This window comes from Fringilla coelebs (assembly GCF_963513975.1).
Source record: "Fringilla coelebs genome assembly, chromosome: 2".
In the NCBI taxonomy this organism is placed as follows: domain Eukaryota; kingdom Metazoa; phylum Chordata; class Aves; order Passeriformes; family Fringillidae; genus Fringilla; species Fringilla coelebs.
Genome location: NC_140029.1, coordinates 13,997,664 through 14,012,802, shown reverse-complemented (window position 1 = coordinate 14,012,802; position 15,139 = coordinate 13,997,664). Strand labels below are relative to the sequence as shown.

Genomic DNA, 15,139 nt, shown 5'->3' with positions numbered 1-15,139 from the left:
AAGATAAGCAGGTCATTGTTTCATATATTTATGTTCCTAAATAACTTACTGAGGTGTAAATCAAGGAGGGATTATTCACAAACTTAACTTGCACTTTAACCCTGAGAGAGTGATTTCAAATTCATTTGAACTGAAATTGATTGATTTAGACTGGCTTTAGCCTGTGCTGTTTCAGACAAAAGCCTGATGCTGGCAATGTATATTGACCCAGCTAGAGTCAGAACAAAATCAAGAATGATTGCTGTATATTTTGAAAAATAGATGGAATGACTAGATCAAAATTAAAGCCAGCCTTTGAAAAAAAATTAAACTGACTATGGCTAAACATGCAGAAGTTTCATTGCGGCTTATTAGAATGCTGTTTCTGGAAATATTTTTAGAACTTAGACTGACTGTATTGTACATGCAACTATCATATAATTTCTAAGAAATTACATTCAGAAAACACCTAACATACAGACTAAGGGATTTTCTTACTGTAATGTAAGCGTGATGTCCTTTCTTTTGATGGAAGTGGTTGTACAGGTGTTGCTGTGAGGAACAGCAGCCAAGGAGCAGTGTTAGGACACAGTTTGCTTCTGCTTTGAAAGCTGGGGGATATCTAATTACTGCTGCTCCTGGTGGGTAGCCTTTCTCTCTGGCCATGCACGTGCTGTCTGGCAGGCAGGTAACTGACCTGGTGCTAAATGCTGAAGCAGCTCTGTGGAGGCTCTCAGGTAAACTGAGAGCAGCTAAGGAGCTGATACAAGGACCATGTGCCCCAAACCAAACAGATGAGCTGAACTTATGCTGAAGTAAGCTTGTAAACAGGGAAGTCTTAAAAACCAGAGCTTCCTCTCCCCTTCCTGCACTGAATGTGCAAAGGGACCCCAAAGGGCTCTGTACCTAAAATGTAACTGTGCAACAGGGCAAGGCAGCTCTTTAAAAAGAGATAGGTTGAATAGAGATGTGCCCTTGCACGTGGGAAGAGAGGATGTGGGTCTCTTCAGCCAGTCGTGCTTGCCTGTAGCAGCTTTTGTTTGCATTTCACAAACCCATGAGCTGTGGGTTCTTGTTCATAATTTTCTAATTTTCTGCATGGGCTGTCTTTCATTCATTTTGCTTTTTATCATCTAGAGAATCACTGCACTTGCTCTCAGTCACTCTTGGGAAGAAGCAGTTGTTTTCTTTGTTCTGAGGGGTTTTCCTGCTCAGAAGGTTTAGGCTGAGCTGAGTCAGTCTTTCCTGCTGTCCAGCCTCAGTCTTTAAAGACTTGCTGTATACAGTGACTTGTGAAAAAACATGTATCTGTCATCTGTTGTAGGTGAATTGGTATCTAATTTACGTGAAAGATTGAACTCTGAAGTCATTACTGTGCTTCACAGAAAACAATGTAATGTCTTGTTTCCTTTGTCTAATTTTGACAGGATGCTTGTATCTGTAATTGAGGTGTGAAAATGGGAGCAAGTTAAATAGGTCCAAATGTTTACTGGAAGAACTATAATGGAATTCATAGCACTATCAGAATTTAATGAGTCCCAAATTGATGATACCTAAATGAGCAAGAAAAAAAGGGAAATCCTAATCCTTCCTGCATATTCCCCAAGGTAATGTTGGGGTGTGGGAACTAATCCATCAATGCACTCTACCCATGCAAAGAAAGTGAAAACTCTGTGATTATAATGGGACTGTCTTAAAAAGTATCTCCTTGATTGTGCTGGTAGCATTGTACTTGAATCTTGCAAATTGTATATCTTAGTGATTATGTGCCTAGCAGTGCTTTTAACACTTTCTGGTTTGCTTGAACATAATTTATAGCTCTCACATTATGCCTTCACTCAGAAATTTTGCAGATGGTTGAATTGGTTATCATCACAAAAGACCTTTGCTCTCTTTCTAGATGAAAGCAGAATCTTGGCTGTTCATTACAAGTAAAATATGGACTTAAAAAAAGAATTAATTTACCTGGATTCTTTAGAGATTAGTTATGATAGGACTTTGTCCACTTGTTAAAGGATGTAAAACACAAAAAACTATGTTAAGTAAAGTCTGATCTTCCATCTAAACTACTTGGACAAGTGACATAATATCTTGTGCATTTAAATATTTGTGGTATCCTTAGTAACTACTTTAGCTTAAGATTACTCTAAGTCATGTCAGTCTTTCAATTTGTATAGGATGGCTTCATAGAATGAATGCTGTTACCACTAGGTCTGCAGGAAGCTATTGTTATTTTGCTGGATCCATTTATTTGCTTTCTGATTGTACGGTTGGGATTTTTTGTATGTTTTATTTTCAAAATACTGGCCTTGATAAAAATGTGTTTTAAAAGTGAAAGTTATTAGCTGAGGCCTTTCCAAATGAAAGTATGGTGTTAAGCACTGGGCTTTCCTTCCAGGTCTCTAGTGATAATCTTACAGGCCAGCCCTAGGAGGGATGATGGCCTGTGCTGGTCTCACCAGGTGCTGCTCAAATGTTAAAGTACTAAAGGTTGAAGAACTTGGGGTATGAAACATCAGCAAACTGTTGTCATTGTTTTGTCCTTTTGTTTGCACTCCTTACCCCCTCTTAGATGTGTAGCATTTACTTTTTAAAAGCTCACTTTAATATAAAAGCTGTATCGATAAAAGCTAGTATTTTCGGGTCTTATTTCCTGGTAATATCAAGTATTTGATATTTGAATAATTTTATTTCTATGATGAGAGATTTTGTTTATGGGAGAGAAAATGAGATGATGTGAAATGTGGAAGAATGTCAGACAAAAAGGGTACTCTCTAGGAAGGTAAAAGTTTAGAATGTGTCTCATGAGTGAGAAGAAAGTAAAGGTGAGCACTGAAATTGCTTATTTTAACAAGTGCAACTTGTTTTTTTTAAAGCTTCTAACATTAGGAAGTCTAAAATTTGATCTGCTACAATGTTTTTCCTTCCTTCTGACAGGTCGTGACAATGCCTGCGAGAAGACTTCGTACATGTTCCTGCGGAAGGAGCTTCCTGTGCGACTGGCGAACACCATGAGGGAAGTCAATTTGCTGCCTGATAATTTACTGAACAGGCCTTCAGTTGGGCTGGTACAGAGTTGGTAAGTTTAAAAAAAAAAAGTGGATTGGAAAGTTATTGTAAAATTAACTGTAGGTATTGTTCTGCTTGCAACAGAGAATCATTGAATTCTTCTGAATCGGTCAGTTTTCTGCCGTGAATTGTTATAGTGTGTCTTGTCAAATGAAGTTTCATTTTCTTCTAATGTTGAGTATATACCCTAATCTGGATCCTAACTAAGGATTTGTAAGTTAGTCTTGTAAGTTAGTAAAAACATACTGTTGTCTCCCAGGTTATTAAAATGAGTCCATAACTTCCAAGAACAAGCTTTTTAAACATTCCTTACTGTATTGCACTCATGGCTTCTTGAAATAGCTGCTCTTTCTCCTTACTCTTCCTTTGTCAAAAATACTGAGAGAAATTTAAAACCTCATCTGTTTTTTTCACTGCTAAATCTTGAAAAACAACCTGGTGTTCAGTGGAAATTATGGAATGAGTAAAAAATCTTGTGTCATCTAGTAAACAGCATCCTCCATTGTAATAACTAGCATGGGTTTAAAGTCATTCAAAGTCCTGCCATCTTTTCCACAGTAATTAATTTCTAGCCTAATTGCATGTTTGGTGAGATTTAGAGACTGCTGCCTTGGATGTATAAGCACAAAAAAAAAAAAAAATTGTTCATGGGGTATGTATTGTTCATTTACCTGTTAATATTTTCCAAATACTTTTTGTAAAAAAAAAAAAGTATTTGGAAAAGAGACAGAAGTCTCTTTGTGAGTAGCAGCTTATTTAACAGTAAAAGCAGCTAATGTTGTAGGCTTGTGTTAAATTCAGTCATAGCCCTTGAGCCAAGAGCTTCTGTGCTGACTGTATGTTGACTGCTGGCTTGGGTCTCCTATGCATCAAGCTTCAGACTTAGAAAATATAAATGAGGATATGTGGTATTGTGTTTGTCTTTACAAGGTAAGAGTGGATGTCTTGATGACCACTTTGAGTACAGTGATGAAGTGCTTCAAGTGAGTGTAAATGCTGTGGAGCCACACAATCACTTTGTGGTTAGGTTGCAAGGTTTGAAGACTTGTCTGTCTGACGTCACAGGAAGTTGTTATGCTTGTAGAAGAGAGTAGATAATATACAGGCCTTCTAGGCTTTTCTAATCTGATTGACTTGTGAACATGTCTTTAATGAAATGTGGACAAATAGGTGAATGAAGAAAAGGAAATCATTTTTCTGTAGTGACTGCAGCATAATACTTCTAGTCCAAATGTCTGTGCTGTGGCTTGTGCTTCTGCCCTGCCTATACCGAGCTAAGCAACATTTGGATCCCCCTGGCAAAGGAATGGGTGTTCAGAGTAGAGGCCCCCTTCAGAATTTTTGTTGAAGAGATTTGAGCACTCTTGATGATTTTTATGGCCACAATAGTCAACTACTGATTAAAAAAAAGGAAAAAACCCCCAAAACTCCAAATGAGAAAAAGCAGCAGCATGTGTTATTTGACCATGTGATTTGCACTATCACAGCTGCAGACCACTAGTTGTCTATTGGACTGGCTAAAATACTGGACTGTAATGTGCTGAAGAAGTTGGAATGGGCATCAAACCCAGAGATGGAAGTTTGAAATCAAAGTGCTTTCTGTAATTTTCTTCTGATTGTGATCTATAGTTAACTAATAGTTTTTGTGGAAAGGAGTATCTTCATTGAGATTATATGAGAATATTTTTTTCATCTTATGTCAAAAATAATAAAAGTAATTGTAGCATTTTTCCCCTCTGATTATAGGTGTGGACTTCAAAGAGCTTAGTTCTTTTTTTTATGTTCAGATGTTTTAAATTGCTTAATTAAACATTTACCTGTAGTTTGTAAGTCCTGATGATAAACCTTGGGCAAAATTTACTTTTAAATTTATCTTTTAAAAAGATCAAACCAAAGGTTTTATTAACTTCAGCGTGAATGACCTTGAGTGTTATGTAGCTATGTTGATAGCCGGTTTTGAAACACATTTATAGTTTCTTAAGCTAGAGTTTAGAGATACTATCAGAGTGAGATTCCTGAATTTTATGTAGTAGAATAAATAAATATAAATTTAGTTGTTTAGCTGTTTTGTGAGCTTGTAAAATGAAAGAAACCTCTTCTTAATGCAGTTCAAAACTACTTCAAGAAAATATTTTCTTGAGGGTCAGTTCACAATCCTTTGTTTTTGCTATGCCATAGATTCAGAAAGCTTGGCAGTTCATTAATTAGCAAGCAAAAATCTATTGTACACTTGCCACAAGTTAGAAAGACACTTAATTCCATACTCACTTTAATATATTTATTTGCTAATATTCAGTAATTTATCTAGTCACAAGCATGTTTGTTTCATTTTTGCTACAATTTTACACTAGAAAACCTATGTTTTTATGTGCTTTTCATGAGACTCCAAATTAGCTGGAGCTTTAACATTTGAGTTCCCAATCTATTCATTAATGCCAGCATGCCAAAAATTAATACAAAAAGGTCCTAATCTTTAATATGGGTTTTATTAGACTTTTAAATTAAAGTGCTCTGTAAATAGAGGAATAAGAAACGAGCCCTGCCTGCAGTGCAGCATGGATCCTTTCCCATCAATCCTCTCTGTTTTCAGCCATCAAACATTCTGGGTTGCATCAGTTTTCTCACCCTTGTGGCTCCCTTGGGAGGCAGCCTGGTTTGCTGCTCCCTGCTGCAGGCAAGGCCTGTTCTCTCCTTCTCCCATCCATCTCCATGGCCATGCTGGAGGCACTTTGCTTCCTGTGCTTCTCTGCCTATCTGATTTTATAACTGATTGCTTGATTGCTCTTGGGAAAGGTGCTCTGTTGGTTTTTTCTCCTTCCTTTCTGGGCTCCTCAGCCTCATATGTGCAGCACTGAGGGGAGGCAAGACCCCTCTCCTTCCTTTGTACTCTCAGCAACACTTTCCTGAATAAAGCTGGCATTACCCAGAGAGTGAACTCTGAACAAACCAAAAATAATAGTTTTGCATTTCAGTGAAGGTAAAACATCAGCTCTGTCCCAGTTCGAGTTCATAGCTTAATTTGCGTGTATCTTTTGCAAGAAGTAGGGAAGGAGTAAAGTGACTCAAGACTGAAACACAGTTAATATGTTCTGGCTGTGGACTGCAATGATTCCAAACAGCAGACAGATCAACAATCAGAACCTTGTTTTCAGCTTTTCAAAATCAATGGGCAGCTTGCTTGATCCAAAGAAGTGGGCTTGTTTTTGGCCAGCTTTGAGAGGGCACTATAGTTAAAGTGCAGGGAAGATGTTGAATATATAACAGAGTTGTTTAATAAAGGACATGGTCACTAATGTGATGAGGGAAAATAGTTACAATAAAACCTTACAATAGATAAGGTTAGAGCTTATAAAATATCAAAAGTAAGCGTGAGGTTTGCATAGTGTATTACTCAGTTATATGTAAAATTCACATTTTATTTAGCCCTGGACAAATGTCTCTATTTTTTTCTAGTGCTTTTCCTTAGAAAATGCTATAAATTTCCATTTCTCTCTTGGGAAAGACCCATTAGAGAAATATGTACAGTTTAGGGATTAATAATTGGGTTTTTTCCTATTTTCTGCATTGAGACTATGCTAGCAAGATTGTGTTACCATGGAGATTTGTTTTATCATTTTAGTGCTTTGGTATTAAAATTATTGTAAAGGAAAATCTGAGTGAAATACACGTCCGGAAAAAAGCAGAAGTATCTTGCATGATTTTTTTTAAGAAAAGAAAACCCAGAGCTGACATTATGGGCTTTTGCAGTGCTTTCATGCCATTCTAAAATTATTGCATTTGGCAGACTAACAAGAATTCAATGTACGTGGCAGTAATTAGCAGAAGAACAAGGCAAAAGGGTGCTTGAAACCAAAGAGCTTGCCCAATGAATTGTAGTGTATTGTGATAAAAAATTAAACACCAGAGAGACAATATGCTTGAAGGGCATGGACTTTGATTTCTGCTTTTGATGACTCACCAAATATAGCAAAATATAACTGACATTCTCTTTTTCTCATATATGCTGGAATTTTTTTTACATTTGTATTCTGTGTAGTTGTATTGATTTATTAATGATGCAGTAATTCATGCATTATTCTGGTACTTTTTTGTTCTTTCTGGCTGGTAATTGTGTGTGAATTATGTTTAAACATCACAAGGTCATGCTTTTCATTGCTTTACAAATCCTGTAGTTACCATCTTCATTTATCCCTCTCTGCACCTACAATTCAAATTAAAACAAAATGCAAGGAAGTAGATGGATTATATGAAAAGGGAATAACTTTTTCACACGCACTTTTACAGGAATGGACTGCATTGCTGGCTGCTCACCTGTCCTCAGAGTGTAATGGTCATGGTGGTCATTAAGACCAGAGTTACGAATTTCCTTTTAAACGTATTTTTTCTTAATTTCTAAATTTGATCTTTTTGGGAGAGAGGGAGTGGGAATTTGGTGTACAAACTGGAAATCACACCTTCATAAAAGAAAAATGTGTTCAGCATTTGCACCTCTGAGTTTCTATTCAGAGACTTAAGACACAGGGTATTAGAACACCCCAGACTGGGTGATGTACAGTGGTAGGCACTGAGCAGTAGGTGAGGGTTGTTTGACATGAAGTGACTTTTTTCTGGCTTGGTTTAGTCACAGGCTTGGAAGAAATTTGAGTGACTTTGGTTTTAAGTTCACCTTTTCTCTGAGCTAACTTGCTGGATACCATGCTTTTGCTAATGAACTTGACTTCTAAAGTGGTATTTCCTTTACTTTAGAATCAGAAGGAGAGAACTCTAAAGGAAAAGCATTGCCTGTTTCCATAATTTCTCCAGTAATGGCAGGCAACCAGTCAAATCCACACAGTACAAAAATCAAGTATCAGCTGCCTTCAGTGCCAGCAGCCTTCATTGCTGTTTTATCCTTGTGTCAGCACAGGATTTCTGTGGTTTGACATTTATGGTAGGAAGCCTGTATTAAAAACAACCTTTGTGTTACTTCTCAAGTGTGGTGGTGTCTTTTAGAAACAGGACTTTGATAGTATTATATGATGGCAGGTGGGGGTTGAACAGCATGTACCTCTTTGAGTGAGCATGATCATGATTTAATTGTTGCATGTGAATCAGCCGAGTTCAGAGTACAATGGTTGTGAACTGGTGCCATCTCTTAGCAGCAGAAAATAACATCTTTTAAGATAAGCACTACTAGAGGTATGAGCTATATGCCTTACTTGTAAGTGACAAATATTTGGGGGATTTCTGTAATGGCTCCTGATGTTTGCAGGAGAGCACAAATGTCCTGAAGGACAGGAGCTGGTGTTCCTGTGCTGACCATGGTGAAAATGTCAGTGTCCCTGAGGAATGTCACAGTGACCTGTGGTTGAAGCTTGAAATGGGGGTGGTCCAAGTGGTATGTAGTTCTGAAGGGAGTCACATAGACAACGGTGCTGTCCTAAGTTTCACTGTAGCTTGAAGATGCAGGATGAAGTTTCATAGCCTTATTAAGCTGGTCTTAACATAGAACTGCTACCAAAAGAGCTTATGCATAGGTCATTGCTGACCTAGTCTACTGGGTAGCTGCTACTGAAAAGGGAGAGGATTGGTTTTGTTTTGCTTTTTCCTTGTGTAGGCTCTGTGGTTATCTTTTCTCTCTTGTGTTAGCTTCAGCTGTTTAGACCTTTCAATTAGTTGTTTTCATGTGCAAAAAAGTTTTGCTTGGTTTTTCTTCTGTCTATTTCACCTCTGATGGGAGCTGGAGCTGTTGACATGCACATATGATTAACATCTGATTAGTGTTGATAGTGTAGTTTGAGTGCAGTGCTTAACCACAGGAGTGAAGGGAGGGTTACATTGAAACCATCCCTTTTATGTGTGTGTTTGATTCCTTGTGTGATTTTACCTCAGGAAATAGGTCCTGGTTCTGTAGTCCTTAAAGCTCCATCTGTGCTGCTGAATGTGTGTCTGCTCCAGGGGCAATAGCTGGTCCTGAGGCACAGTGCTGTGTGAGTGGCAGAATTTGTGTGTCCTACAGAGCAGGCTGGCCACGTTCCTGTTGAGGGGTTCTGGTTTGGGTCCTCTGTGGTACCTCTGGGGCTCTAAGCCTCAGTTAATCTCCTGTGAACCGAATATCTGAGCAGGAGAGAGCTGTGTTGTGTAAGAGGGGTTTTAATGAAACCAAGGGTTGTGTCACACGGAGGAGCTGTGGGAGTATGTGAATGGGTGTGCTCTCCTGGAGAACTCTGGTAGGACCAGCTTCGTGCAGTCCTGTTATTGTGCCTTTTGGGGAGTGTTCCCCTGAGCTTTCTTTTGAAAGAAAACTTGGATTGCTGTCTGAGGAATATGGGAAAAAACTAACATCAGTACAGAGTAGATGAGCAGAAAAATCAAAATACAGGGACAAACTACCTGAAATTACAGATGTACCTGTAGAGAGGTTTTGCTACTATTGACTTCTTTCATTTATATAGCAATTTTCCTGAATTGCAGAATGTAAGGTCATAAGTAATGCTTTTTAACTTAATATAATATATTGTAATTGCTTTCTTTCCGTTTGTTGCAGCATCCCACTTACTTTTAGTCTTTGAAGAGAACTGTGTACTGTGCATCTGTTACTTTTACGTGACCCTGTAGTCTTAAAATTAAAGAAATTAAAAAGTATCTTATGTTTAAGTATTTTAATTATATTTTTATATTTTTTTATTTCAGGTACATGCAGAGTTTCCTTGAGCTTTTAGAATATGAAAATAAAAGTCCTGAGGATCCACATGTTCTGGATGAGTGAGTAACTTATTTTTTCTAGCAGTTCATTTTCAGATAATCTGTCTCAAATACCTAGTGCTTTTGTACTCTAGGAAAACAGTTACTATATTTTTAAGTTAGAATGTGTATGGCAAAAGGTAAAATTGTAATCTGGAGTAGAATGTAGGTATCTAAGTGCTTTTGAACAGTATATTTTGTATTTATGCAGACTGGTAGTTTAAGAAATGGCATGAAATGCTTCCTTCAAGACTGTATTGAGAGAACATGGATGGGAGACCATACTTGTATATCAGATGCTTAAGACTAAAGTGTTGTTTTAGTATACATTGAGCTTAGTGCTCTATGGTATATAAAGTATGTTAATACATTAATAGTTTGATTTATTTTTTTCCTATTTGGAAGGCATTCTAACATGTCATTGTTTTTATCTAAAAGCTTTTTTAATGGACTTCAATTAGTGGTGTTCACTTACCTCACTGAATAGCATTACTTGAAAAGAAAGGAAAACTTAGCCAATTTTCTTTATCAACAAAATCACATTGAAATTGCCATTAGAATGTTTCCTTGAAATGTGTATGAATAAAACAGAGAAGAACCCCACTTGTGAGAACAGCAGGTGCCACATACGCATCAGAGACTTGAAAACAAAACAACTAACACAAACACAGAGCTGTCCAACGCTAGGGTCTGTTGTTACCCTGTACCTATAACAGTCAACTTTGTTTCCGGATATTACTTCTTGCAGGATTTTGTTCTGTTAATTAGCTTTCTTAGGGTAGTTTGTCTTTTGGATTTAAGCTCTGAAATCCTGCATGATCAAGCAGTGCTTTAAAGAGAGTTTCATCAAATGCCTTGCTTTGTTTGTGCACCGTGCAGCCTGTGTTGTGCAAAAATGGTGTTTTGCCTTCAGCAAACTTCATATACGTACATTGTGTACATTAGGTTAAATAAGGGCTTTGGGAGATGCTGCATTTCAAATGTTGTGTACTTTTGGTTGTGAGCATGTTATCTGAGATCTTCACACTTTAGCTTTTGTGTTTCACATACATGCACATAGGAGAAGCTCAAGTGCATGGCAGAGTTGTAGAAGGAGCCATATGGATTAAAGACTAACTGAGTTGTAGTGCTATTGAAAAAGGGGAAAGTAACCATTTACTCAGAGTGAGTACTATGCTGGAATTCTGCCTGCAGTTCTGGGTACTGCCTTTTAAGAAATTAAAACACTCATGGGCAGTACTGATGTGAAGGGAACAGGATATAGAGACTTGGATAGTTCCACCTGAATAATGCTGAAGGCATTTGTCTAGACTGGCAAAAGAAGATTCTGGAGACACTGGAAGTCTGCATGTGCCAAAAAGTAAGGTCACTGTAATAAAGGATAATTGGTTGCTCTAACTGAAGAACTGGAGCATTAAAAAATGTCTGTTTTTTATTAAAGTTGAGAATGTGTGCAGGGCAAAAAGTAAAGCTTGTAATATTAATGAGAACAGACTGAAGGCTGTAAAGCATCCAATTTAAAAGCTTTTATAAATAGATTAGATAGATTTAGTGACATTCTAGGCATGCTTATTCTGTAGAGGATAAATCAAATCAATTTTTTAACCACCTCTAGCTGTCAGATTTTGTGATTCTGTATTTACATCATCAGCATGTTTGCTGATGACACAGGAATTTCTGTTTGTGACTAGCTTATTAGCAGGCTTTCCTTTATGGGGTTAAATTACCAAAACTTGGGTGTCTGTTGCCCTTTCAGATGGCATGAGCTGTCCTGAACACCTGAGTGAGCTTGGCAAATGTAACACAGGTCCTTTTAAGCCTGTAATGTCCAGGATGTGTGGGTTGAGGCAAGGTGGTTTTGTAACTTCTGAAACCATCTTTCAGTATTTAGGTAGCTGAATTTCAGCTTTTTATGAACTTCAGAGGTTCAAGGTAGTTCACAGTATAATAAATAAAGGCTAGTGAGTAGTTCTCTTGGAGATCTAGTTTTAGAGTCTCTTAATTAACACATCAATTATCTCATTCTGCCATATGGATATGGCATTCTTGATACTGTTTCATGGCAACTGCAAATATTGTTTGCAATGCTCTAAATGAGTATGAGAACAAATATTTCATAATGAAGCAAATATCAATATCATTCAGGATAACTGTTTGTTAAAAGCTTTGAAATCTTGCAGTTATTGTATTCTGTGTAATTAAGTACATAAAATAAATACGCATGGAATTTATTGCTACCTATTGAGGTGAAGTTCAGCCAGGGCCTTTGACAGTAAGACCTGTCTTCTCTACTGCATCTGACCTTTGAAAAGACATTAAAACTATTATCTGATTCAAGAGCAGATTTGTTCTTTTTGGCAGTATTGGATAGACTGTCTAAGATTAGAAAGTCAGATTTACTTTCCTGATCTGGGATGTCATCTATTCCTAACTTACACATGACCATGCCATTTAACTGCATATTGAGCTGTAATTTGATTTTTTAAATATTCTTTACAAACAATGTCTTTCAAAAATACTCTTAACTATGTTCATATTTATCTTATGATAATACAGATAAATCTAACAAATTTCTCAACCCCTGTGTCAGTATTCCATGTTGCTGCTATCTAGCCTTATCCTAAGGCCAGAAGTGGCCTTCATGGTCAGAAGTGCCATTGGTATGGTCAGAAAAGTATCAGGAATGCTGCTTTTCACTGGGGAAAACTCTCACATTTCTGAGTTAAATTAAGTTTGCATAAAAGTTTTCTGTTCTCTTCTGATTGCACATATCATTACATAATGGAATTTGAGCCTTTATCTAGGACTTTAGGTCCTAGAAGACACTTTAAGTGTTTTTAGGTATGTATACATAGAAATAGTTCTTTTCTTTAACCAGATTGATTTGCTTAAGGAAAAACCTGGAAGATTATAAGGTATGTCTGGTCCTCTGTACCAAAGCCCTTTTTGCAGGCAGTAGCTGTGGGGTATCTCTGAGTACCTTGCCAAGAGCAGCCTATGAGGGCTTGGAGCAGCTTCATCTCTTGGCTCCTTTTCACTGTGCTGTTCCTGTGTGGAGCATGCTCTAGAAGAGCACACTTTACACGTTAATGTTACAGGGTATATGGCTTGTAGTACAGAAAACCCAGCCTTGCATCCTTTGGTCACTGAATGCCCATCCTGTCCAAGGATATCAGGTGATTTAGGCATTTCATGATGGCTCCTATCCCTTCTCCCTTAACTAGTGTCACAGGATGTGAGTCTTGCCCAGGTGGAAGTGCCTTTGTTCCAATACCATCCCAGCAGCTTCTTTTTGGAGCTGAACATGGTCCGTGCCTGTCCACCTCAGACACTCAAAAAACATGAAGAATAACAGAGCAGTTGATTTTTAGAAATTAAGGAGTGCCTTTGTTGGACTTTCCATCAGCTGAGGTGGACTTCAAGTTTCTGTTCTGGCTAATCAGGGTAACAGTAGCAAAGGAGAGAAGGGAAGCTAAACTGATCATTCAAGGAGGTTGGATAGCCACAGATGTGCTCTATCAATGTTGGCAGTAGTTCTTCAATTACTGTTTTCTAAAATGGTGCAATGCTTTTATCAGTTGAACAGAAAACTGTCCCCTGACTATTTGTGGGTTTATCGCTACTTGTCTGCAGAGCCTGCTGTGGTATTCTGAGTCTGGGCTCTCTCTCTGGGGAAACCATTTTCTGTATTAATGTTGTGGTATTATAGATGTCATCCATGCACTGGCACAGCTGTGTGGGAGGTGATACAGTGAAGTGAATTGGGAAATGGATGTAGTGGAAGAATAGCCCACTTTGAGCTCTGTGCTCCCTAAAATGTTAGTGTGTGGCCAACAAAGGCAGCAGTGCCCCTGCAATGGAGAGGGTGAGTGTTTATAGGAGTTGGCGCAGAGACTAAACTAAAGTTGATTTTCAGAGTGGCCCAACCTCTCTCTGCTCCTAGTGTATGAATTGGGCAGATGGATGTTCATGAGTTTTACCTTTTTGTGAATGTTGGACAAAATCCTTTGAAGGGATTTTTTCCATTGGCATTGTTCTAGTGAAGCATTTCAGAAGTGTTTCAGTTTCTCTGTTGCCTTCTGTTGGTTAGCAGACCTTATGAAGCCTCACTGCAGCATTGACACATTCCTGTCACTGTCAGTAGTACGGGCATTTGTAAAATGGTAGGTTACTTTTACCTTTTTGATAACACAGATATCTTTTTTAGCTGTAGAGGGGTCAGGTGGAAGTTCTTCTGCAGTTCTGCCAAACAGTGTGATAACAGGAGCCCCAAGATAAGGTGTCCACGCTTGGTGCAAGCGGGCAGAAGTGTTGGAAATTTCCCAAGATGTCACTATCCAATAAACACACGGAGGTTGAAGCTGTGTTTCAAAAATTGAAGGGTTTGTAAAAAATGCTGTTCACATGTGCTCTCCAAGGACACTTAGTGCAGCCTCTATACCCCTGAGTTTCTCTGCAGGTTTTTCTCTTTGTGGCCCTCTCAGGGGAGGGTGTGTGGGGGAGTGTCCTGGAGCTGGCAGCCACTGAGGCTGTCAGCTGCCAGCATGTCTGAGATAACATGCACAAGGAACTTGGTAAACAAGAACCTTCCTTTCTGCAGCGTTGCAGCTAAAATAGTGGCTCTGTAAGCAGTTTGAGCTAAGTAAATATTGGAGTACATCTGATTAAGAAGGTGCCATTTTGTTACTTTTACGTAAAGTGAAATGCTATTTTAATTAGTTTTGAACTTTGGAAGTAGATACACTTTCTAATAGAGAAATCTTTCAGAGTGTGAACTTTTACCTCTCTTTCCTGTGATATTCAGCTGCCAGTTAGCACTGATTCAAAAAAGAGCAGCCATTGAGAAAAACCTCAGATCATTGCATTTGTTGCAATTAAAAGGGTTTTTACTCTACTCATTACTTTTGTGTTTTTCATCTTTCAGGTAATATTATCCATAAGTGACACAAAAAAAATTCCCTTTGTCTTTATATTGACTTTTTAAAGCTTGTTTTCTTGTACTGTAATGATGTATAAAAACAGAATAATATATACAGGTTATTAGGAAGTTAATTAATGAATGTCACCACACAGGTTATTTCTCGTATTTGCAGAATGTTTTAGCATTCATTTATTTAACACCTGTGGTAATGCCTTATGTATTCTTCTGTTAATGCAGAGACCACTGAAGCTCACCTAACTAAAGTAGCTTCTTATTAATAAATTCTCATTTGTCAAACCAACTGCACTATTTATTCTTCGTGGTTTTGAAAATACACAGAATTGTGGACAAAAAGGGTAATTGATAAAAAAATTTCAGAGCTCTTCTGGAGTATTACTAGTTAATCCCATAAACAGTTTAAAAATTCCTTGATATGGTGTCCCACAG

At 37.9% G+C, this 15,139-nt stretch overlaps 1 protein-coding gene across 1 annotated transcript in view; it reads left to right on the top strand.

Moving 5' to 3' along the window:
* The window catches only part of PDK3 (pyruvate dehydrogenase kinase 3), a 52,473-nt gene that overhangs the window by 15,833 nt on the left and 21,501 nt on the right, over positions 1-15,139 (top strand). The window contains exons 2-3 of the mRNA XM_084226546.1: positions 2,917-3,058; positions 9,721-9,792. Coding sequence (XP_084082672.1) covers positions 2,917-3,058; positions 9,721-9,792 — 214 coding nt within the window. The remainder of the gene's footprint in view (positions 1-2,916; positions 3,059-9,720; positions 9,793-15,139) is intronic.